The sequence below is a fragment of the Nannospalax galili genome, unplaced genomic scaffold (assembly GCF_000622305.1).
Source record: "Nannospalax galili isolate Female #2095 unplaced genomic scaffold, S.galili_v1.0 scaffold369, whole genome shotgun sequence".
NCBI lineage: Eukaryota > Metazoa > Chordata > Mammalia > Rodentia > Spalacidae > Nannospalax > Nannospalax galili.
Window position 1 is genome coordinate 2,025,745 of NW_008360318.1, and position 25,920 is coordinate 2,051,664.

The 25,920-nt window shown below is 40.1% G+C and overlaps 1 protein-coding gene across 3 annotated transcripts in view; it reads left to right on the plus strand.

Moving 5' to 3' along the window:
* The window catches only part of Pik3r4 (phosphoinositide-3-kinase regulatory subunit 4), a 68,990-nt gene that overhangs the window by 8,764 nt on the left and 34,306 nt on the right, over positions 1 to 25,920 (plus strand). For all 3 annotated transcript variants that reach the window (XM_008825112.3, XM_008825110.3, XM_008825111.3), the window contains 7 exons: positions 1,085 to 1,218; positions 4,009 to 4,591; positions 8,738 to 8,872; positions 11,277 to 11,498; positions 18,712 to 18,885; positions 22,351 to 22,496; positions 25,280 to 25,483. In XM_008825112.3, coding sequence (XP_008823334.1) covers positions 1,085 to 1,218; positions 4,009 to 4,591; positions 8,738 to 8,872; positions 11,277 to 11,498; positions 18,712 to 18,885; positions 22,351 to 22,496; positions 25,280 to 25,483 — 1,598 coding nt within the window. The remainder of the gene's footprint in view (positions 1 to 1,084; positions 1,219 to 4,008; positions 4,592 to 8,737; positions 8,873 to 11,276; positions 11,499 to 18,711; positions 18,886 to 22,350; positions 22,497 to 25,279; positions 25,484 to 25,920) is intronic.

A 25,920-nucleotide genomic window follows, 5' to 3' on the forward strand; every position in this document is an offset into this window, starting at 1 on the left:
TATTTAAAAAGTATTTTAAATTATTCTGAAATTTAACACTGTAGATAGAAATTAACAAATTTATTGAATGTTATGTGTCAGAACTATCTTAGATGACAGGAATTTTTCAGTGTACAAAATGGAGAAAAAAACCTCTTCCTAATGGAGTTTTGATTCTAGTGGGTATACAGACAGTCTCTAAGTCACACAGTCTTCAGTTGGTGCTCTGGGGTAAAAAAGTAGGTGGAAGGAAGAAGACGTGCACCAGATGGGGATTGTGGGTAGCTGTGGTGGTGGACCTTGCAATATTAACCTTGTAATTAAGAAAGGTCTTAATGCTAAGATGACAAAGATCTGGAGGAAGTTGAGGGTTAACCCACACTAGTACTTGGGGGAATGGTGTTCTTGGTTGAGGGACCAGCAGGTGCAAAGGCAGAGTTATTTAAGTTCTCTATAAGACTTGTTAAGTGCATGTCATATCATGATTTGGTAAAGTTGCTTTGTGCTTTAGGGAATGTAGATACTTAAAAAAATTCTGGCTTGAAGATTATAGTAGTGTAAAATGGTGGTTTTCTTATTTCTTCCTTTTCTGGACTTTTTTTTGAGCACTTTAAATGTATTCAAATATTTTGCATATATTTGTAGTATTTAGCACTACAAATATTCTACTTGTTCATTGGTTTGTATCTGTCTCTAGAATGACTGCTTCATGGGATGTTATCTCTCTTCTGTACTAGTAGTGCCTAGTGTATAGTCAGTTTCTCCTACTTGTTAAATGATAAGTAAATTATTAGCTAGGACTGCTTAGCAGTTCCTTATGAACTTACTGTCTATACAGCTGTACCAAGAACATTTCTTGTGGCTCTCTGTGTAAATGTGTATATATTTTTTTAAGGAGAAAAATTGAGTGGTTGTCTTTACACTTTATAACCTGGTGATCAAGCAGGTGGACATAAACTTGATTGTAGTTGTGTATTGCATTACAGATTTATACTCAGCTTACTTTGGGCTTTATATTTTGACTGTTAGGATTTTTTTCCCCTGAATTCTAATCTGTATTACTTGATCTCTTCTCATCTCTAATGGAATTTTTTTTTTTTTCCAGGATGTGTGATAGCTGAGCTTTTCACAGAAGGTGTGCCATTGTTTGATCTCTCTCAGCTTTTGGCATATAGAAATGGACATTTTTTCCCTGAACAAGTGCTAAACAAAATTGAAGATCGCAGCATCAGAGAATTGGTAACTATGCCACAAATATTTGCCATAAAGCTTTAATAAGAATATATCCCAGCCGGGTGTGGTGGCGCACGCATTTAGTCCCAGGACTCGGGAGGCAGAGGCAGGCAGATCTCTGTGAGTTCAAGGCCAGCTTGGTCTACATAGTGAGTTCCAGGACAGCTGGGGCTACAGGGAGGCCCTGTCTCAAAAAGACCAAAAAAAAAAGAATACATCCTATCTGTATTAGACCTTTGGAATACCACTTTTTCTTTTTCTTTTTTTTTTTTTAAAGACAGTTAAACCCTATAGACTAGGCTCAACTCATGGCAATCCTCCTGCCTCAGCCTCCTAAGTGCTAGGATTATAGGCATGAGCCACCCACTCATTTTTTTTCCCCCAACAAATTTGTAACAAGAGCCTATATAGATAACTATTTTATTAGAAATAAACGTACTGTTTTTTTCCTGTTAGGCCTAGAACACACTTGACTTAAAAATAAAAAAACTAAATCTATCATCTGTTGTTCCATGTGAATCTTCAGCTCTTCTTTAGAGAGATTTGTAGGGGACTGTTCCTCTGGGGCCTGTGTGGATTTTGGAGAGGTTGTCTTGGTTAGAGCTTGTTGCTGAAGAGTGAAGATGGATGTCTACAGCGATGGAGAGCAGGAGTATCTGCTTGATTAGAGTGTAGCAGGGCCTTTTCGTATGGAAGCACACGTGGGCAGCCCTGGAAGGGGAGCTACAACGTCACAACTTGGTGTAGCAGAACAGGTGTGGGAGCTCTGTGAAAGTCCCCTAGTCTATATTCCTTCCTTCCTTCCTTCCTTCCTTCCTTCCTTCCTTCCTTCCTTCTTTCTTTCTTTCTTTCATTTATTTATTGGTCTTTTTGAGACAGGGTTTCCCTGTAGCCCCAGCTGGCCTGGAACTCACTATGTAAACAGGGTGGACCTTGAACTCACAGAGATCTACCTGCCTCTGCCTCCCAGTGCTGGGACTAAAGCCATGTGCCACCATACCTGGCCCTAGTCTATATTTCTATGTTACCACTTGATGACGTCCTTTCAAAGTAGCTGGTACTTCTGATAATGACTCTGAGTCATGAGAAAGGTTGTGATGTATCTAGAATACTCCTTGGCAAAGCAGGGAACTATATAGTATGTTTTCTCTTAGCAGTGGCAAATAGTTCTAGGCCTGATGCTGCAGGCCTGTTATCCTGGCTACTCATGTTCAAGGCCTGCCTGAGGCACAGAGTGAGTTCAAGGGCAGTTTAGTGAGCTTGGCAAGTCCCTACCTCAAAATAGAAAAAGGCTGGGACTGTATTTAGGTGGTCAGCACTTGCCTAGCATGGATTCGCCTGGAGTCCTGGTGCTGGACTATAATCTCAGCACTTGGGAGGCTGAAGCAGATGGACCCTGAGATCCTGACCAGCTTGGACTATGTAATGAGACTCTGTTTTGAGGAAAAATTAAAAGTGTAAATATGAGAGTACGCAGCTTTAGAGGCAGTCAGTTTGGCTGGTGGCGAGGAGCCTTACCTTACTGGTCTTTCTTTGAGTATGGCAGTTTTTTGCCTTCTTACTTCAGCTGAGGAATTCCATGTCTTTGAGCCTAACATTTTCTTAAGTTTGAATGAAGTCAATTTGTTTATTCTTTGCAGCTTTAATGCGAATGTAAAAGTAATTCTTAGGTCATTTTTCCATGTAGTACACTTGATTCTTCCAGTTCAGAGCTAGTTTCTAGTTAGAATATAAAAAGAAGGATGAATTGGTGGATACATTTTTATACTTTATGTATTTAAGCAGTGGAAAGATTAAACCACTTTCTGTTGTATATTGAAAGAATTTATCTCCTTATATCGGGCGTATCATTGCTAGTGTTCACATTTTTCTTACATTATTTTTAAATATTTTTATTTCTTTATGGTGCTGGAGTTTTTTTTTTTTTTTTTTTTTTTTTTTTTTTCTTGTCTTTTTGAGACGGGGGTCTCCCTGTAGCCCCAGCTGTCCTGGAACTCACTATGTAGACCAGGCTGGTCTTGAACTCACACAGATCTGCCTGCCTCTCCCTCCCAAGTGCTGGGACTACAAGCGTGTGCCACCACGCCCAGCTACATAGGGCCTCACACAAGCTAGGCATGTCCTCTTCCCCTGAGTGTATTCATTTTTTTGTGAAGAACATCTGTTGCTTTCTTAAAGAGGAATGCTGACGAGGTATAACCTCCCTTTTATCTGTCATGGCTGTTTGTAGTACATTAGTGCGTAATTTCCTGTTGCTATCTAGGATGACATAAAGTTACATATCTAGTTGGTAAGTCCTGAAAGAACAATCAGACAAAGAGGAAAATAGTCAGAATTACCTCAGAAATCCTTTAAGTCACACATAAATTGCTCTTGTAATTTTTATCTGGTTTAATTTTGTGTGCATTTTTAATGTTTTTTAAAAATTTATTTTTAAATTTTTATTTTCTGTTTTTGTTGTTATTGTTTTGAGACAGGGCCTCACCTATGAAGCCTTGGCTGGCCTGGAACTTGCTATGTAGACCAGGCTGGCCTTGATCTCACAGAGATCTGCCTGCCTCTGCCTTCTAAGTGCTGGGACAGATGGTGTGCGCTACTACACCAGACATCGTTATAGTTAAAGACAGCCTTGTAGCCAGGCTGGCCCTGAACTCACTGTGTAGCCCAGGAGGCTGACCTTGAACTTGTCATACTCCTGCCTCAGCCTCTGGAGTGTTGGGGTTACAGATATGAGTCACCCCACTCCACTTCAATTCATGGTCTAATCTCTACCTTTCTCTTCTCCCCTTCACATAGGTAACTCAGATGATTCATCGTGAGCCAGAAAAACGTTTAGAGGCTGACGATTACTTAAAGCAGCAGCGTGGCAATGCCTTCCCTGAAATATTTTATACTTTCCTGCAGCCTTACATGGCTCAGTTTGCCAAGGAAACTTTTCTCTCTGCAGATGAGCGAATTTTGGTTATTCGGAAGGATTTGGGCAACATTATTCACAACCTCTGTGGACATGATCTACCAGAAACTGCAGAAGGGGGGCCCAAGGAGAGCGGGCTGGTTATCCTGGTGTCAGTCATAACATCCTGCCTGCAGACTCTGAAATACTGCGATTCCAAGCTGGCTGCCCTGGAGCTTATTCTCCATCTAGCCCCCAGATTAAGTGTGGAGATCCTTCTGGATCGCATTACTCCATATCTTCTGCATTTCAGTAATGACTCTGTCCCTAGAGTGAGGGCTGAGGCCCTGAGGACGTTGACCAAAGTCCTCGCCCTTGTCAAGGAGGTTCCTCGGAATGATGTCAACATCTACCCGGAGTACATTCTCCCAGGCATGGCCCACCTGGCCCAGGATGATGCCACGGTCGTTCGGCTGGCCTACGCTGGTAAGGTTTGCTGTCCTGATTACAGCCACTTCGGTTTTTAAGGGTTAGTGAATGGCAGACCTCTTGCTTTGTTGAGTTCTTTGGGGATTCCGGATGAACTTTGCTGTTTGAGCTACCAGTGCATACATTAATATTGATGGTTGACCTTTTCCTGGGGCTCCACTTCTGTTTATTATTTCACATTTAAAATGATCGTAATTATCAAGTTAAAGCTGTGTTTGTGGAATCTTACTGTTTTACTTGGAGTGTCACATTTAACTCCAGACTAGTGCTTACAAGTCCCTGCTTCTGATTGTCTTTTGGCCTTCACAGAGTTTCCCTGAACAAACCACTCTTGGCTTCTGAAGATGAATTTCGCTGAGTAACTCGGTGTGGAGAGAGCCTAGCATGTGAACTTTCTGGGTTTTAAGGCCCTGTTCCAATTATGTTAGTGCTCAGGACGCTTGGCTACTTTGTGAGGGATGAGTGTGTTCTGCAACACTTGTCCTTCCACTTGTAATTCTCACTCACAAAGGCAAATGGTACAGATTCGTGTTTCTAGTTCCTCGAATCAGTTATGAATGCTTACTTCACCATGGAAAATATCACTAAAATATTTACATAATTCCATAAGTTATGTCTGTAGTCAAGTGGAAAGTAGACCTTCTGCTTTGAAGTCTTCGCACATGTGTGGTGATAGTATTGGCACGGTTTCGGAAGAAACCTGATGAGTTCGTTTATTTTGTTATTTGCCTGTCATTATTTTAATAGACCATGTGAAAAATGGTCTTTGGGCACTAATTTTATCTTTAGGCACACCCCGAAAGGGATAGGTAGTTGTTGGGGTGTTTCTCCATACATATATTGTTACTTACTGATCTTTGCCTGTTTATTTGTGGCTTCTTGTTTCCACTTTGTATTATGTTGCTGCGTGCGTCTTGCGGGCGCGGTTTTCGCACGTCGTGCTTCTGGGCGGGTCTCTGGCTCTCTTCGGCTGCTCGGGAAGTGTAAGTGAGTCTGCAGGTCGGCGGGCCTGCAGACTGCCGGGAGGGTTCTGTGCCAAGCTGCTGGACGCTCCCTCTGTGCACGCGATCCGTTGGCCACCGGATCACGAGGGGAGGTGCAGGAACAGCGAAAGCAAGATCTTCGCGAGTGGTTGTTGACGGAAGGATAGCCCCCTCCGGGAAGACTGAATCACAGGCTGGTTCCAGGCTCAGTGAGACACAGATACAGCTCCAGACAAGTTCAGTGATACAGCTCCGCTTTATTGGGGTGAAACCAGAAGATTTATAGTGTGGAGGCAGTAGCAAAAGCCTCAGCTGATAGGTGCTCTGTAGGATGCTTTATTTACATATGGCGGTGGGCTTCTATGCTGTCAGACAGTGCCTGATTATCCCCTAGGGACAACCTGGCAGTTTCTATGCCAGAGGTCATGTATCTGTGGTGGCCACTTCAAAGGTGAGTCAGGAAGAAAGTAGGAGGCGCCCTGCTGGAAAGGGGAGTCTCTGCATAAAAACGCCGAGCCCCTTGGGCTATCCGGACATGGAGAGACTGCGACCCAAACAGCAGGGGTCCCCAACATCTCCCCCTGTTTGATTTAAAAATGGAGAAGTGCCATCACAAGCCCTAAGAGCCAACTCATTTATAATAGCCTATTTATAATTCATTGGCAATCAGGTAAATCAATTAACATATAAGAAACATCTCCAGGTTTTTAAAAACAGCACTTACCATTTTTACTAATTTTATAACCTGGCTTTTTTGGCTTATTGCATCTCATCTGTTCTCACTGTGTCAAGTAGGTAAAGTCTGATGTGCAGGTATATGTTAACAGTGATGTCCAGTGGCTGCTGTGCCTTCAGAACCCTGCTTGCTGTCAAGGCATCAATTGCTCAAGGTTGCTGCAGGAATTCGTTTTGAGATTTTGCAATTAGTCCTCACAGCAGTTTGAGTAATAGATGTTATATTAAGAAAGATGAAATAACACGACCAACTGTATCTGGTCTAATTTTTGATTCTTAGAGCTGCTGGATTAGAACTTGGGTTTGAGACAGTCTTGCTTTTCAGTCCTCTGGGTCTGTACAATGAGAGCCCTCAATAAGTCAGGCTCCTTTCTGTATCATGGTAAATAGCCTGAGTAGACCAACTGGCCTTTTTGAATTTGGGTGGTTAATTAAATCATACATGTCAGTAAGTATAAAAGCTTAAAATGAACCTTTTTTCCTTTACAATATTCTTTTTTATCTCCAAAGATGCTGGATTTATATTTCATAAAAGTGAATTTGCAAGTCTGCTGTCTTTGTCTTTATAGAGTTAAATGGGGAAATAAACATAGGTCACTTCAGACTTTCAAAGGGAAGAACATTTCCCTATTAAAGGTGTGTAGTCAGCCCTTCATGTCTGAGTTCCTACATCCATGGACTTAGTAAGGTGAAGATGGAAAATACTTGAGGGAAAAAGTCTTTATAAAACATACACAGGCTCTTTTGAGGGGGAGGTTATTCCCTAAGCAATATTATATAATAACTATTTACACAGCATTGTATTAGGTATTAGAGTTTGAAATGTAGTCTAGAGATGAGTTAAAGTAAATGGGAGGATGTGCATAAATGATAAATGTGTTATCTTTTTATACAAGGGACCTGAGCATCTGCAGAGTGGTTCTAGAACCTCCCCCAGCCATGGATGGATACTGAGGGACATACAAGCACTCACTGGAGTGGAGATGTTTATCTACAGTTGGGCTTATTATCGGGCTGTGTTCTAGAATCACTTGTCTTTGGTTTACTTGCTTGGTGCTGGGATCAAATGCAAGCCCACTGTGCATTCATACCCCTCTTAGGGTAAGCAGGCAATATGGGATACTAATATCTTGCAAGAGGTAAATTTTTGTTCTTTATGTGGTGTATATGTGTGTACATTTTCATGTATGTATATACCCATATAGGTGCAAGTTTGTGTGAGGGCCAGAGGTGGATGTTGGGTGTTTTTCCCCATTTTGTTTTATTTATTTATTTTTGAGACAGGGTCTGTCCTGCCCTAGAACTCACTGTGTAGACCAGGCTGGTCTCTATCTCTCAGTGATCCGCCAACTTTGCGCCCCCACCCCCCACCAGAGGAATCGAAGGCATGAACCACCACACCTGGCTCTTCACCTTGTGTTTTTGTGGTCAGGTATCATTATCAACTTGGTACTCATAAATTCAGCTATGCTGATTGGCCGGCAAGCCCTAAGGAATCTTCCTGTCTCTGCCTCCCTAGCACTGGGATTACAGGTGTGTGCTGCCACATCCACCTTTTTACGTGGGTGTTGGGGATCTGAACTCAGGTCCTTGTGTGTGGAAGCACTTTACTGATTGAGCTATATCCAAAGGCCAAGGTTTTGTTTTGTTCAGAGGAATGTTGGACTGGCAGGGCTGGGGAGTAGGGCCCCAGGATGAAGAGAATTGCTGCATCTGATAGACGCAAAGATCTGACTACTATAAGGTGGGTTAGGGTCCATAGGTGTTACAAAGTAAGGAAATGTGGAAGCTGTGGATTTGACCTCTGGCACTGAAGGAAAGAAATGGTCTTAAGTTTTAGGTTTAAAGTAGCTGAGTTGTGTGTTCAGTGTTACCGTTGCTAGAAAGGGAAGGAGTATAGTCTTTGACTAGTCAGTCACAGAAGCAGGAGGCCAGAGGAGGCATTAGCAGGAGGAGGTACAAATAGAAGGGTAGTGAAAGAGAAGAACAGAAATGATGGTGGTAAGTGTGCAGGTAAACCAAAGTGGGGAGGAGGGTTGGCTGTGGATTAGCAGAGACAATCCAGACCTCAGAAGAGTGGCCTGCAGTCTCATACTTTGGTTCACTGAGAATTTCAGAATATTACTTGGAAAGCAGTCTAACAATGATTGATTCAGCCTAATGATGGCTCTTTGAGGTCATTGTGACCTCATTTGTATGTATAAAGACTTATGAAGTTTGGCATGGTGGTGTACACATCAGCACTCTGGAGACAGAAGCAGGAAGATCTAGTTTGAGATGATCCTGAGCTGCATAATGAGCTGGAGGTCACCTGGGCTACATAACAAAACCCTGTCTTAAAGAAGCTAAAAGGGCTTAGGGAGGAAATGTTATAAACACCATAAAGATTTAGGGTTACAATTAATTTTCAGTTTTTATTTTACAGAAAACATAGCTCTGTTGGCTGAAACAGCTCTGAGATTCCTGGAATTAGTGCAGCTAAAAAATCTCAACATGGAAAATGACCCTAATAGTGAAGAAATGGATGAAGTTACACATCCAAATGGGAACTATGACACAGGTTGTATTATCTTTTTAGTGTCAACTTGACACACCTGGGTTGAGGGAGCCTCAATTGGGGAATTTCCTCCATAGGACTAGCCTGTGGCCATGTCTGTGGGGCATCTTCTTGATTATTGAGTGATGTGGGAGAGTCCAGCCTACTGTGGGTGGTGCTACCTCTGGGCAGGTGGGCCTGTGTTGTATAAGAAAGCAAGCTGAGCAAGCCAGTAAGCAGCAATCCTCCATGGCCTGTGCTACAGCTCCTGCCTCCAGGTTCCTGCCCTGAGTTCCTACCTTGGGCTCCCTGATGAACTGTGACCCTGGAGATGTAAGATAAATAAACCCTTTCCTCTCCAAGTTGGTATTGGTCAGAGTATTTTGTCACAGCAATGAAGAAACAAATAAAACACTGTCATTTGTTATTTTCATGTAAAGTGAAGGAATACCAGATAATAAGCTAGGAAGGTCCCTGGTACCTAATTATTTTTCTGTCCTTGTAAGCTGTCATTTAGCAAATGGCCAGCTTGTCCTGGAGATTCCAAACTTGTTTTTCATCCAGAAGTGTTTATGTGAACAGTGAAGCCACCTCAGTCACATGATTCTCATTAGAAAGCGGAAACAGCTCAGGAAGCTCACCCTTGTCTCCTTACAGGAGTGCATTTTGTGTATCTTTAGTTATAAACTATTTTTATTCATATTATCTTTGATTTACATATCAAAGTCTACTCTTTTACTGTAAAGAATCATCTGTGATCATAAACTCATTGAGTTCTGTGACCTAGGTTTCTTTATATCTACACAACTGCTAACAGGTTTTTATCAAAAGATTTAGAAGTAGAATTCAATGGCTTAATAGTAGCTCTATTAAGAACTATTGGAGAAATTTAGTTTATAGGCTTTTATGATATAGACAACTGTAATGGAAAGTGAACCTGTTCAGATACTGAATTTAGCCCTGGAGGAGCTAAAGTTACCTTTAATATGAGAATGCAGTTGCATGTCAGATGGTTACCTTTCCTTTGAGAGTAGCTGGGCGGAGCAGGATTGGTTTGCCCTCTTTCCTTCAGTCAGCTCTATAGGAATCCTTGTGCTCACAAATGGACATTTTAGTAAGGGAAAGACAGACAACAAGTAAATAAATGACTAGGACAAGGTCAGAGACAAGCTGACACATAGACCATATAAAGGACTTAAAATATGTTTCCTGGACTTCTAAACTATAATCAACTTATTCCTTTAAAAAATTATTTATTTATATGTGTATCAGTGTTTTGTTTGCCTGTATATAAGTGTACCCATGCTGTGCAAAGCCCTTGGAGGCCAGAGAGGGTGTTGGACCTCATGGAATAGGAGTTATTGGTGATGATGATTAGCCACCATGTAGGTACTAGAAATCAAACCTGGGTCCTCTGCAAGAGCACCCAGTGCTCTTAACCACTGAGCCATCTCTCTAGCCCCATAGTCAGCCTGCTGTTAAAAATGCTTTCTACTGGAGCTGAAGAGATGGCTCAGTGGTTAAGAATACTGAATATGCTTGCAGAAGACCTGGGTTTGAATCCCAGCACCCACATGGCAGCTAACAACTGTCCATAACTCCAGTTCCAGAGGATCTGACGCCGTTTTCTGATCTTGGTGGGCATTGTATGACACAGGTGTGCTTACATACATGCAGGCAATACACACGTACACATAAAATCAAAGTAATAAAATATTTTTAAAAACTTTCTACCTGCTCCCCATTATGTGTGGCAACAGAGGGAATTGGTACCGGTGGCTTCCGGACCACACTGGTTCTATCCTCAAGTGGCGGAACATGGGTCTCCGGGGAAAAAAAAACCAAAAACTTTCAAAAGGATCTAAGGTGTAGCTCACACCTGCCTAGCACATGTGAGACCCTGAGTTCAATCCCTAGTACCAGAAAACAACAGAACAATGAAAGCAGCTCTGAGAGTTGTACCCTGCCCCCAGTCTGCTATTCTCAGACCCTTGCTGATCTTTTGGGGCTAATGAGCTGTCCTTTCTGGTGCTTCTTCCTCATTTCCTCTTGAGCTCTTAAACAGAGCCATTTAGTGAGTTGATAAGTACCCCCACAGTACCCAGTTGTTAGGAAGTTCTTTAGTTTATATTTTGGTTTCCCATCCACAGACATGTGAACAGTGGAAAAGCTTAGCGAATACAGACTATCTGGTAGCTTCTGTGATCGTTCCATTACTCCACTGCAGAAGAACAGAGATAGGGCTGAGTAATTCCAGAACTTTGGAGGCTAAGGCAGGAATATGAATTTAAGGCTAGCCTGGGCTAAACACCTACTTGTAAGACAGCCTGAGGTATATACCAAGACCCTGCCTCAACCAAAAACAACAAAAAAAGAATACCCGGCCTATACAAATGGGGGGAAATTGATCCTTCTTTTTATGTTTTAGAGCTCCAAGCCTTACACGAAATGGTCCAGCAGAAAGTTGTCACTTTGTTAAGTGACCCTGAAAACATTGTGAAACAGACTTTAATGGAGAATGGAATAACGCGGCTGTGTGTCTTCTTTGGACGTCAGAAAGCCAATGATGTTCTGTTGTCACACATGATCACCTTCTTAAATGACAAGAATGATTGGCATCTGCGGGGGGCTTTCTTCGATAGCATAGTTGGTATGTTTTGCTTGTTTTTAAATCCATCTCTGAGATTACAAATTGCCCTTCCAGAGGACATGATGGCTCAAGCCTTTAATCCTAGCTCTTGGGAGGCAGAAGCAGGTGGATCTCTGTGAGTTCAAGGCTAGCCTGGTCTGCATAGTGAGCTCCAGGACAGCTGGGGCAGACCCTGTCTCAAAAAGACCAAACCAAACCAAACCAACCAAACAAACAAACAAAAAATTACCCTCCCAGATACTTCCATTTGGCTTGAAAGCTTTGCTAATAGTGAAATGAGTTCTTAGTATTTCTGTCTGTCTTCATGTTGCTTTTAGATGGAGTATTCTAGCTGAGTCAAGTTGCAGCTTAATCAATCTGTGGTATATCCATGTGAAGAAATGGCATGTGGTCATTGAAAACTGTGTTTTAAAGAATAATGACCAGGGAAAGCAAGTGAAGCAGGTTTTCAGCTTTCTTGAAGTGTGAGCCCAGTAGTGGAAAGGTAACAGTAACAGAAATGTTTGATGTCTGAGAAAAAGCTGCGCTGAGCTATCCAATAGCGTCTGTCATTTGGCCTAGGGTGGTAGGTGGTTGCTTTGTTTACATTGTCCGTCCATATGTTCAAATTTTTAACAGTAGGCATAGATTATTTTTCTTTAAAAATTTATTTTATTTATTAGGTGGGGCATGTGTGCCACGATGTGCATGTTGAGGTCGGAGAACAGCTTTTGGGACTTGGGGATTGAACTCAGGTCTTTAGGGTTGGCAGCAAGGGCCTTTATCCACCAAGCTATCTTGCCAGGCCTATAGATTAATTTTCAAATCAGAAAATACTTAACATATAATTATGGTTAAGAAGCAATGTACTAGAAAGAAAATTAAAATTTACACACTTGACTTTACGTAAACTGAAATTTTATTTTAAAAAATTAAGCAACATCTATTTTCTTTTGTCTTGCTGTCTTGATTTTCAAATTTAAGGAAGATGACATCTTATGTTTTATCTGCATGATTTCTGTTTATATTCAAAGTTTTCAATAAATGAAGTAGATTTTATTTTGAGTGGGTTAAGTCATATTTAATGAAAGATTTCACATTTTTCTCTTTTGAATAATAATTGATCTTTCCACCCAAATGATTTGATCTTTTCAGTTTTAGGTTATGCCAGTTATGGAATATTATGTTAAGTTAAATCTTGCCTTCCTTCTCACATGGTTGTAACAGCTTGTCTGTTACCCCTACAATGTTTAGACTTTTATATTGGAAATTGTGACTTTCAACTTCCTTTCTCCTGAGATAGCAGAAGCTGTAGCCTTTAAGTTTTGATTTCCAATAATCTGGGCAGGTAAGTGCTATAGGTTTGCTGTTAGAGTGCATCTCAGCCTTTTGACTGCAGTCAAGTCTGTAAGCTGAAACATGAAAGAATCCCTTATTGCAGTGGCCTGCTGTCTGCACATGCTATCACGTGATGTTTAAGAGGAAAGCACACTTTTTGCTTTCAGAATGTTTGACATTTCTTGCTTTGTTGCTACTGGCAATTACCAAAATTTCCTTTGCAGATGTCTTTCACTTGTTTTTATTTTGGCTTTAGTTTATTTTGATGTGGGTAAGACTTGTGTTTAGAACTCATCCCACCAAGCTCTTGGATTCGGTTTGCTTTGCTTCTCACATTTTTTCTTGCTTGCTTGCTTCTCCTTCCAAAGAATATTACTTCCTTGGGAAAAAAAGTGGTTTGTAGAACTTCTCCCATCTGTCGATTAATTCATTAATTCATATGTGTTAGAAGTACATCTTTAGGGGCTGGAAAGATGGCTCAATGGTTAAGAGTACTGGCTGCTCTTGCAGAGGACCCAAGTTCAAATCCTAGTACTCACATGGTGGCTAACAGCCATCCATAATTCCAGTTCTGGGGGATCTGATGCCCTCTTCTGACCTCCATAGGCATTGCATGACACAGGGGGCACTCACATACATGCAGGCAACACACTCATACACATAAAATTAAAATAAATAAAAATTAAAATAAATGCATCTTTATATCACTTCTTTTTAAATTTAAAATTCAAAGTAATACATACATAGTATAGAAAACTTGGAGAATGCTGACAGCCTGGAGAAAACAGATACCTTTACTCCTTCACTCTGTGTACGACCCCACTACTGACCTGGTGTGTTTCCTTTTTTATCTCCAGTCTGACACAGCTGCACTATGGAGCTAGGTTGTGGGTTCAAGTTCTGGCTAGTTCACTTACCAAAGGTTCTGAGGACAATCATTTGATCTCTTTTGTGTCTTAGTTTCTTTTTATGTAAAATGGGAATAACTGTTAATGCCTGTCTCTCTGGTTGTTGTGAAGATGAAATAAATTAGGATATGTAATATTGCCTGACAGTAGGTACCATGCATCATAGTACTTGCTGATCTGTTTTAAACTTCAAAAAAAACTAAGCATTTTCTAATGTTATTAAAAGTTCTTTGAAACAGTACTTTAATAGATTCAGATTATCCCATTATTTGATCTTACCAAAATTTATTTAATCTTTATCTTGGATATTTAAGTTTTTTGTATTTTGTATTTTGACAGGGTCTCACTGTGTAGCCCAGATTGACCTTGAATTCAAGATCCTCTGGACTTTGCCTCCTTTGTCCTGAGTTTGCAGGTATGTGCCACCACACCCAGTTAATTTTTATTTTTAATCATATTATTTGAGTATTCTTTTACATATTTATCTAAATAACAAAATTAATTAGGTATTTAAGTGTAGTCAGGTGCTGCCTAATGATGGAGATTTGTTCTGAGAAACAACCTAGACAGCTTCATCATTGTTCAAATGAGTTATTTTACATCCTCTTGAGGTGATATAATCCTGTGGGACTATTGTCAGATATTGAAAGGTTTTTTTTTTTTTTGACCAAAGCATTAGTTAGTATGTGACTGCATTTATTTCTGATTATTTTCTGAGAGTAGGAGTATAAAGTTCTATGTGGAAAATTTGGATTCAGTCTCAGCTATATAGAGAGACCCTATTCCCCCCGCCCAAATTTTGTAAATTATTGAGTTAAAGAATATGAGTGTAGTTACAGGCAGTCTTCTAGTTTCTTCCCAGTTATAAACTATTCTTTCTGGAAAAGACTATGAATATACTTAAAAAAACATTGATGCTTTTTATAAGCATTTCAAGAAGACTTACTCCCATCAGCAGTAGTTACTGCAGCCCTCACACTTGCAGCCAGGAATAGGCTTTACTTAATCTTTGCCTGTTAGAAAGATAAAATAATTGATTTTTATGTATAATTTTTGCTTACTGATCAAGTTGCAAACCCTTTTTATGTTATTTACTTTTCATATTTCTTTATCTTTTATTATTTTTGTTCTTTTTTCTGATGGCGTTATATTTATGTTTCATTTTTGAGTTTATAATAATAGAGTATTAACTTTATCATTTTAAAGGCAAACACTTTTCTCAATTTCAATTTGGTTTTTTTATGTATTTAAAATATCTTAGAATGCTTAGCTTAAAAAGGTTTTTTTTTGGGGGGGGCTTATTTTTATTTTAATGTATTGAGTGTTTTGCTTGCATGGGTTTAAGTGCACCTGTGTTATGCAGTGCCCATGGAGGCTAGAGAGCTGGAGTTGAGGTGGTTGTTAGTAGCTCCATGGGTGCTGGGTACCAAACCTGGTTCCTCCTTAAGAGCAGCCACTGCTCTTAACTGCCCGTTTTGCTGTGTAGTTCACTATTCTCTAGGCTCAACCTCCCTAGCCTTGGGATTACAAGCATGCATGTGCCATCATACCAGACTCTGAATGAAAATTTAACTGGCTCATAATCAGGCTAATCTCTTCCTTTGTTAGTTTTTAAAATGTTGATCACTATTTTTAGTGTGGTTCAGTCTTTAGAAGTTTATATAATTCAACATATTTATTATTGCCCTACTTTTGATTTGTAGTATAAAGGGATTAATGTCCTTCCCTCTACATATCTGCGCCTCCCCCCTTCAGTCATTTGAATTCTCAACAATTTCATTGTCATAGTCAAATTTACTTTGTATTCTATAATTAAACTAAACTTATACTATATAATTATTCTATAATTATACTAAAGTGTGTTTTGTTTTGTTGTTTTTTAGTTTTTTGAGACAACATCTCCCTGTAGCTCCAGCTAGCCCGGAACTTGCTATATAGACCAAGCTGGCCTTGATCTCATAGAGAGTCACCTGCCTCTGCCTCCTAGTGCTGGGATTACAGGGGTGCACCACCACATCTGGCTAATCAGATCTTTTAATGGAGTGATTCTAATGGCTCAGAATAAAGTTTACATTGTAACAAATGTGTAACTCTTTTTTTGGGGGGGGGTGTTTTTGAAACAAGGCCTCCCTGTAGCCCCAGCTGGCCTGAACTAGCTATATAGACCAGGATGGTCTTGAACTCACAGAGATCCTGCCTCTGTCTCACCATGCCCAGTGTAACTTTTTTTTTTAATTTTTACTGAATTTTTGCAAATTCCATACAGAACATCTCAATCAATCTTAATCATCTTTATACCCCCATCCCCACTGGCACCCTCCCATAGACCCCCACTGGAATTCATACATTCTGTCATTGTGTGAAAACCTATTGTATCAAGTTAGTGTCCCCAGATGTTCCTCAGTACAAGTTCATCTACTGAGGTCTAGTCAGCTTATCTAGATTCCCTTGCTTTAGGAAGATCAGTTCTTCCTCTCCTAGGAGTAATCAATTGCCAATATTTCTTCAGCTAAGATTGGGATCTGCTGTCCATTTCCCCAGTTCTATGCTGGATTTTTGTCTGCTTGAGTTTGCCGGGGACGTGTGTGCTGACACCATTGCTATAGATTCATATGAGCAGGGTCCCAGGAGCTTGTAGGACTCTATTTCCATATGGTCCTGTACCTCCTCCTTGGCTCTTACAATCTTTTTGCCCCCTCTTCTGCAATGGTCCCTGAGCCGTGGATAGGTGAAGTTTAATATAGGAGTCCTGTCCAAGGACCAACCATCTACAGACTCTTAATCTCTACTTCTTGGCCATTTGTGACCTTTTGTGTCCCTGGTCCTCTGTTGCATGAGGGAGCTTCACTGAGAGTTGAGAGATTCATTAGTGTCCTCTTCTTTACCCCTGCTCTATGTTCCATGAGCCTTAGGTGCAGAGGTTGCATTGTAGATGTGTTACTTAGGCCTGGACAATTCATAGACAATGTCTATGTGTGACCAGTTATGGTACTTGGTAATAGTTTATCCAGTGCAAAAGAAGTTTCTTTGATGAGTGGTGACTGGGATATTTGTCTGTAAATATAAGGATACATATTTTGTACATAGTAAGAAGTTACTTTAGTCTAGGGATGTGACAGTCTTGGGGTTTTCACTAAGATCTATGATCTCTCCAGCCATGTGTATTTGGTTAGGTTTATAGTACCACACTTGAGTTTCCTCCCATTTTGTGGGCTTTTAGTCCAATTAGGTAGCTGTTGATTGCCCCCAAGATAAAAGTGCCACTACTGCACCAATGTCGTATGCTGTACCAGTCATTGATGTAGTTATTTGGTCTTGAAGCTGGTGTTGAATCATTGATTGATGTTTTCCCTTGGCACCTTCACAGTGTTCTCCAAAGCTATGAGAGCTAGTCTTCAGGAGAAGTGGCTTCCAGGTCAATTCGAGGTCCATTACTCCAAGTCCTGTGTCCAAAGTATGTTCTGTTTCCAGCAGTAGGAATTACCTAGACAATCAAGAGCTGTGGCAATAACCTGTGTAATTTTGGAAGTCTCTTGGATCATTCTGGCCAGCAACTCAAAGGATGGTATCTTTTTTCTGGCACTGTTTCTTGTTATGTAGCCTTTAGCTATACACATGGACTCATGCAGAGATACTCTATATGTAATTTGTCATTAGGTTGTTGGACTAATGTGGTTCCCTCTGGTTTTTTAAAACTGGCTAGGCATTGTTTATCTCTTTCCTCTCTCTCCCTGTCTAACCTTTCCACCATGGCTTCCTTCACACAAATGTGTAACTTTTATTGACTAAGAGCCAGATAGCACAGTAGGATTACAGTTGCTTCCTGACATCCTGGTTCCCTCACTTCCCCCACCTGAGTGTGTGTGTACCCACAGCAGTGCATCCTTTTCTACATCTTTTAGTGACTAAATGCATGGCACATTTTACTTCATGTTGACCTGACTTCTGTCTGCTCAGGCGTTGTAGATTTCTTTGTTTTCCTTGCTGCACCACATCTGTAATATTTTGCTTCTTTCTTACTAGTGTTATTTTTTGCTTGGAATCTGTTCCACTTTTCCCTTCATGATTTCTGAAATTGTGTGTGGGGAATGTGTGGGAATGTGGGGATGTGCGTGCACGTGTGTGAGCATGTGTACAGAGGCTGGAGGTAGACATTGGGTGTCTTTGATTGCTCATCACTTTTATTTGAAGACAAGGTCTCTTACTGAACCTGGAGCTCATCCATCCCTTTAGGCTGACTGCTTGCCAATGAGCTCCTGCCCCCAACCCCACCCAGTGCTTGGGTTCTAGACTGGGGATCTACACTCAGTTCTCGTGCTTCCAAGGCAAGGCGCTTTATCACCTGAACCAGCCCCCAGGGAAGACCCAGACATTCTTGAAGTACTTTTACCTATGATTTGGGCTGAGTGATCTTTGTTCATTAGCTGTCATCTTTTTCTTCTTTAAATTCCTAGGCTAGAGCTGCCGCTTTGCACAGTCTACATCTTTATTTTTCCATTGGAAAGGGTGGATTAGGAGGTAAACCTCTACAGTCCTTGCATGTCTTGACATGACTTACTTTGTTTTCTTTTTTTGTCTTTTTTTGAGACAGGGTCTCCTTGTAGCCCCAGCTGTCCTGGAACTCTGGAACTCACTCTGTAGACCAGGCTGGCCTCGAACTCACAAAGATGCACTTGCCTCTGCCTCCCAAGTGCTAGGATTAAAGGCGTGCGCCACCACGCCCGGCACTTTGTTTTCTTATCACTGACAGTTTTAGGAGACCTGTTTTCTCTTTTGTAAGTTCTTAGGGTCTTCACTTTTCCTTGGCACCCCGGAATTTCTTGATGATTGACTTTGGTGTGGGTCCTTTTCATTTGTTGTGCTAGGTAGGAAGTGCAGTGTCCTTTCCCAGACTGATCAGAGTGTTCACCGTGGTTAATTTTAATGTTACTGAGTGATGCATATTTTCAGGCATTTGATACTTATGTGATGCTGCTTTTCGTTTCCAGGTGTTGCCGCCTATGTGGGCTGGCAAAGCTCCTCAATCCTCAAACCTCTGCTCCAGCAAGGGCTCAGTGATGCTGAGGAATTTGTTATTGTGAAAGCTCTTAATGCCCTTACCTGTATGTGCCAATTAGGGCTGCTCCAGAAGCCCCATGTCTATGAATTTGCCAGTGATATTGGTAAGTCTCTGTTTGTGAAACTTAAGAGTGGGTGATAAGAGCAGGAGAATAACATCATAAAATTTCCGTGTAATTAGAGTAAGAATAGCAGTTTTACCGCTCCAGCTATTGCTGTGTTGGTATACTTATATACTTGCAGTATGTATGTGAGTGAGAGGCAGACAGCACACTTACTTGATCTTCCACCCCTGGTTGGGAAATAGTGATTTATTTTCATCTACTGTTAAGTCTTCGTGTCTCTTCAGAAAAAGTTTTTTAAAATGTTTTTTTATTTTTTATAAAACATGTAGATAGCCTTGACTTCTAAGTTTAAACTTGTTCTTGCTGCTAGGGCTATAGCTCAGTGGTAGAGTATGTGTTTATCATGCATTAGGCCCTGAGTTTAATCTCCAGCACTACAGAACAAAACTCAGAAACTGGAAACTTCTATTTTAGAACATTGATCACTCGTCAAGTTGACAATAGGGTGTGGAAAATCATCTGTGACATCTCTTCCTCTGTTCGTTGCCAGTAAAGAATTCATAGTATTGAGTGACTTACATCAGAAACTTTATGAACTAGGAATTTTATTTCTCGACTGTATAGCATTCATCTGTTTCCATCAAACTTAAAATTTAGAATAATAGCAAACAAGTAAATATGGAAAATTTTACAATTTAGACTATTTGGTGTCTGAAGAAGTGTGGAAGGGTTAGAGCTCCTGTCTAGGAAGGAGGGAGGGAGGGAGGGAAGGAATAAGGAAGGAAGGACATGTGGAAATTTTAGTCTTATTGTCACTTTATGTTGAGAAAGGAAGCAATGTAAGATGGCTATTTGCCTCTGTATGGAGAAAAATAATAAAAATTTAAGTTGCATTATGTTTTTCTGAGTCAGGTCTCAGAAAAAAGTTTTTTTTTGATTGCTGAGGAACTAGATGTGTTTAGTAGAGATTTACAAAACTTCAGAAAATTAAGTTGTGAATATAGCTTTTTACTTTGTGGAAAATCATGGCTATCTCATATTCTTATCTTGTATTTTAGTATCAAGAATTTGGTTTGACAGTTTGAATCATATTAAAAATCACAGATTTAGAAAAAATGCTGACTAATGACAACAGTCATGATAACTCTTCGTTACATTGAAATGTTTTGGATTTTTTAATAAGCACACATTAGTGAATCTTGGAATTTATTTTCTCCATTGGGAGTAAAAAGTTGATCAATATTATAATAAAACATATCAGGATGATTTGGCATAGTGCCACATGCCTTTGATCCCATCATTCAGGGAGCAGAGGCAGGCAGATCTCTTTGAATTTCTTGTCAGCCTGGTCTACATAGTGAGTTCTAGGCCAGCCAGAGCTACATAGTGAGATGGTCTCAAAAAATAGCAATAAAAAATTGGGATTTTTTAAAATATTTCTAGCCCTTTATAGTATAAGGCAGATGTAAGAAAGCACCTGTTCTCACAGTGTCAAGGAGAAAATGTTTTGCCTCGTGGATTTTGCTATCTGGAGTATTTTTTTATTTCTTAAATTCTCATATCAGTGTTTTCTTTTACTTCTTTGAAAGTGACCCTACCTTCAGAAGATTGTTACTTGGTTTGAACTCTTACACTTTTTATCCTAAAAAAATTCTTTGCTTTTGTGATTTCATATATTTTCTTTTTTTCTACTTACCATTTTAAGTTGCTGACTTCTTATAAAATGCAGTGCTCCATTTTATAATGTTTTTATCGGAATGTATTCTTTGTATGTATTATTAGGTTTCAAAGACAAGTTGTTTCAGGTACATCATGTACTTGACAATATTCACCCCTTTCATTTTCCTCCCTTTTATGTCCCTCTCCCTTGCCCTCCTGTGAGTCTCCTCCCAGGTCTCTCTTCAGCTTTTATACACACACACACACACACACACACACACACACACACACACGCACTAGGAGGGGAATGGTACACACAGGCTCTCAAAAATTCACTCCTCCTTCAGTAAAACATAAGGTTGACCAGCTCCTAGCCAAACTAACCAATAGTAAGAGCCAGCAGACCTAAACTAATAAAATTAGAGATTAAAAAAAGGAGACATTACAGTAGACACCAGTCAAATTCAGAGAAATACTAGGGCATACTTTGAAAACTTAAATTCTAATAAATTGGAAAATCTAGAAGAAATAGATAATTTTCTAGACATATATGAGCTATCAAAGTTAAATCAAGAGAGGACTGGAGAGATGAGTGAGTTGTTAAGAGCACTGACTGCTCTTGCAGAAGACCTAGGTTTAGTTCCCAGCACTCACATGGCAGCTAACAACCATGTGTAAGTTCAATTCCAAGGGATCTGACACTGTCTTCTGACTTCCCTGGGCATTGTACTCACGAGGGATACTTTTCTCCTTCCACTTTTACATGGGTCCCGGGGATTGAACTCGGGTCATCAGGCTTGTCAGCAAGTGCCTTTACCTGCTGAACCATCTAGCTGGCTTTGAAGAAAAATACTTTGAACAGAGTTCTTTTTCCTTTTTACATAAGGATTGTTAGTATACAGTGGCATTGTTAATTTATTACCATAAATTTCCAATATGTTCTGAGTGCTGATATATTTGTATACTTAAAGCTGATGTAACTTTTGTTTGTTTGTTTTTAGAAGATTGAATTTTATTCTAAATCAAGTTAGTATAACCTTGGTTAGTTGAAATACTTGGTTTAGGTTTAGTACATAAAACCATTAAAAGGAATAAGACATTTAATTTTTGGCTTGATCTTATGTTTTTGAACTTTAAAAAAGAATAGTTATGATGTATTCTACCTTTTAAGTATTTTGTTCATAGTGTCACGTAAAATTATGAATTATATGCTAGATTTGATCAAACCCTGCATTAGAAAGATCATCAGACAGAGCAGATGGTTTTCTTAATGCAATGGCGTGGAGAAGAAACAGTCCCCCTGTTCTCCTCTTGTGTGGTAGATACTGAGCCCTGACCATCTAAGGAGGTAGAAGAGGAGTGTTTGCTGTGTGTTGTTGGAATTTTTTTGTGTCTCTGTCCAATAGTTTTTAATCCAGTGCTATAAATGAGCAGGTGTTAACTCCCTTTCCACTCCAAAAAATAGAAATTTAAACATTTTAGAAAGGGGATAACGCTGGGCTTGGTGGTGAGTGCCTTTAATCCCAGCACTTGGGAGGCAGAGGCAGGAAGATCTCTGTGAGTTAAAGACCAGCCGGGTCTACAAGGAGACCCTGTGTCAAAAAGATTAAAAAAAAAAGGAGATAACATTTCCTTTATGGTATTGCTGGTAATTATCACAGGGGAGTTTATAACTTTGCTTTGTTGAGTTTATACATCAGGCTAATTGAATATGAAGGAACTCTACAGTAACACTGAGGCTTAATCTCTTTAGCAGATTGTTAGAATTCGAGAATTTGTGTATCCTGACACCTTAAGGTTCTGTGAATCTAGTTTGATCTGTATCTTTTTTTCTTCCTCTTTTAGCCCCCTTCCTGTGTCATCCTAATCTCTGGATACGCTATGGTGCAGTGGGATTTATCACAGTGGTAGCCCATCAAATAAGTACTGCTGATGTCTACTGTAAACTGATGCCTTATCTTGACCCATATATTACCCAACCAATAATACAGGTATACCTGTTCCAACTAGTAGTCAATCCTTTCAAATTATGTCTCTAGAGTCCTTGTTTAAACTTTTAAAGAAATATTTAAGTTGGTCTATAACATTTTCATGTGCTTTTCAATCCAGTTAATGTTAATGAACTGGGCATCTTTGTGAGAAAATTTTAAGAGACTATTAGGTCACACGCAATATAGCATGCTGTTCATTTTCTTTGTGTAATAGTGTAAAATGCCTGCTTCTAGAGTTAAAAGAACTGATTTGGCCAAGATCATCACAAATTAGAGAAGTTGTTTGTATGGAGCTACTATCTGGATTCTCTTCCACCTACTCTTGCAGTATAGACTGTGGAGATAAACTTTGGGTCTGTGGTTTGTGCAAGCAGATTTCATTTATTCAGCTTTTTTATGCTCTTATTCTTCCAGGTATGCAAGTAAATCGAGTGGAGTACTGAAGGACAGGACTAGTACTAGTACAGGGTGCTGAAGCACACTAAAGTGTCTTGTTTTTTAAGCTCTTACTTTGTTTGGAAACTCACATGCCTTTCTGACCGTCTACATTGATACCTCAGTGTGCCTTCCCTTTGCTTAGAGAAAATGATCTTGGATATGCTCTAGAAACTAGGAAACTTTGGCCTTGCTGTCCTTTCAGGTTTTACTTTCCTCACGATTCATCCATTTCTGGGGATTGCCATTCATTTCATAGGGTTTATAGAACCTTTTAGTTTTACTCCAATAGCAGGTTCTAAAACTACTGATTTTATTATAATTCTATGTGCATATGTGTCTGTGTGGGCGTATATGCATGTGAGTGTAGGTGCTCAAGGAGGCCAAAGGTGTTGGGACCCCCTGGAGCTGGAGTTGTAAGCTACCCGACTTGGGTGTTGGCACCTGAATTTGGGTCCTCTACAAAGCAGTGTGTACTCTTAACCACTCAGCCATCCCTCTAGCCCCCAATGGCAGTTTTGTATACATAGAAATGGCTAGTACTACAGAAAATATTCAGATGACTCAGCAGTTAAGAGCACTGGCTGCTCTTGCAGAGGACCTGAGTTTGGTTCCCAGCACCCACATAGTGACTGACAACTGTCTGCAACATAACTCCAGTTCCAGGGGATCCAACGCCCTCTTCTGACCTCTGTGGGCACTGCATGACACAGGTGCACTTACATGCAGGCAATACACTCATACACATAAGAAATAAAAGTAGTAAAGTATTTTTTATTTTTGTTTTATTTTATCTTTGTCTTTTTGAGACAGGGCTCCCTATAGCCCCAGCTGTCTTGGAACTCACTGTGTAGACTAGGCTGGCCTCGAACTCAGAAAGATCTGCCTCCCTCTGCCTCCCAAGTGCTGGGATTAAAGGTGTGCACCACCACGCCCGGCTAATAAAGTATTTTTTAAAAAGAAAATATGCAGTGCTAGGGATTGAATTTAGAGTTTTGTGCATGGTAGGCAAGTGCTCTACCACTGAGCTATATCTGTAGTCCCCTGCCTCTTCATTTTTTAAATTTATTGTTTTATTGGAAATCAAATACAAAGATGCCCACTTCTTTTGATTATTCTATTTGTTTATCAAACTTTGCCTTTATCATTGGTTTAAATTTTGAAAGGCCAGGATGAGGAATTGAATAATTATCAATTTGTTTCACAAATCTTACATTTGTTCATTTTAAGATTTAAAAAAATTAAAAAATTTTGTTATGTATATGTGTATATGTCTCCATGTGGTTTTGTGCATCTGAGTGCAGTGCCTGTGGGGGCCAGAAAGGCACCATATCCCCTGGAGCTGGCTTTACAGGCAGTTGTGAGCTGCCAGATGTGGGTGTTGGGAACTGAACTCTGGTCCTCTGGAAGAGCAGTAAGTGCTCTTAATCTCTCTAGCCCCTCCCCTCCTTCATCTTAGATTTGACAAAAAGTACACCTTACAAGTTTCCACTGGCCAAATCATCAGCTATAATAGTTAACTAGATCCAAAGAAAGTCCTTTTTAGCTGGACATGGTGGTGCATACCTATAATACTCAAGAGACCGAGGCAGGAGGATTGTAAGCTCATGGCCATCCTGGACTACATAGAGAATTCAAGGCTAGTGTGGCTACATAGTGAGACCTTGTTTCTAAACATCAGACACTGAGATATATAGACCACCGGTAGAGCATTTGCATGTGCAAGATTGGGTTCTGTCCCCAACACTGGAAGGAAAAGGAAAGGAAGTCCTTTTGGCTACTGCTAGTAATAATATTTATCCTTTTCATTATATATGCATTGGCAAGGAAAGAATAGTTATGGCTAATAAGTGGAATCCTTTTTAACTCCATGGAGAGTAATGTTCTTAAGAAGCTGTTGGATCTACTGGGAGAATGAAGACTGAGGAGACCTGTGGACTGGTGTTTACCAAGATCTCTGGGTTAGCACCTACGAGTTAGTCCTGTAATGTTTACTAAGGTCTCTGGCTTAGCACCATGTGTTAGGCCTATGAACCACTGGTAGTTTTTAGATCTAGGAGCTATTTTGACCTATGGGGGTCTAGAAGAGGCTTACTTTGACTTTCTTAGAATCTCTGGCTCAGGTATTTACTATTATTCCCATAGTATTGATACAAATATATATTCTAGTATTGAAGAATAAGAAATGCTCCAGTCCTCCAAAGTTGGATAATATTCTAGTTTTTTTTAAAAAGTCTTATTTTCTTAGAAACTTCTGTTAACTTTTCACAAGTTGTGTTTACCAAGTTTGAAAATCATTGTACTATGTATTTTATTTTTGACTAATTGTTTTTACTTGTCTAATACAGATTGAAAGAAAACTTGTTCTACTCAGTGTTTTAAAAGAGCCGGTGAGTCGGTCTATATTTGATTATGCTTTGAGGTCTAAAGATATCACGAGCTTGTTCAGACATCTCCACATGCGGCAGAAGAAGCGCAACGGGTCCCTTCCTGACTGCCCTCCGCCTGAGGACCCTGCAATCGCGCAGCTTCTGAAGAAACTGCTCTCACAGGTCTGCGCTTCCTCGGGGATTACCTTTAAAGGCAACTTTCATGACAGTTTTGAAGCATCCAGCTGGATATTAAAAATGTTTTGGTTAGGTTATGTCATGGCAAGTGCAAACAAATGTGGCAGGCATGTATTTGCTATGGTATTTAAGGAGAGCTACCAGGAGACACTGGGTAGAGCTAAATAAGGAGTCATGGAAAGCCTGTTACTTCTTTGTGATTACTGACCATGTAGGAGACAATGAAACAGCCCGAGATCCCAGTTCTGCACTTCACCAGAATACAATGAAGTTCAGCTGGAAGAGTCATTTCAAAACAGTACACAATACAGAAGGGTGGTTTCATTTCAGCCCATAGTCATAGTTTTCACCACATGCTGAAATGTCTTGGTTTTACATTGTCTTAGTTGAATAAACCAGCAGGTTACTATTGTACGTAAGTC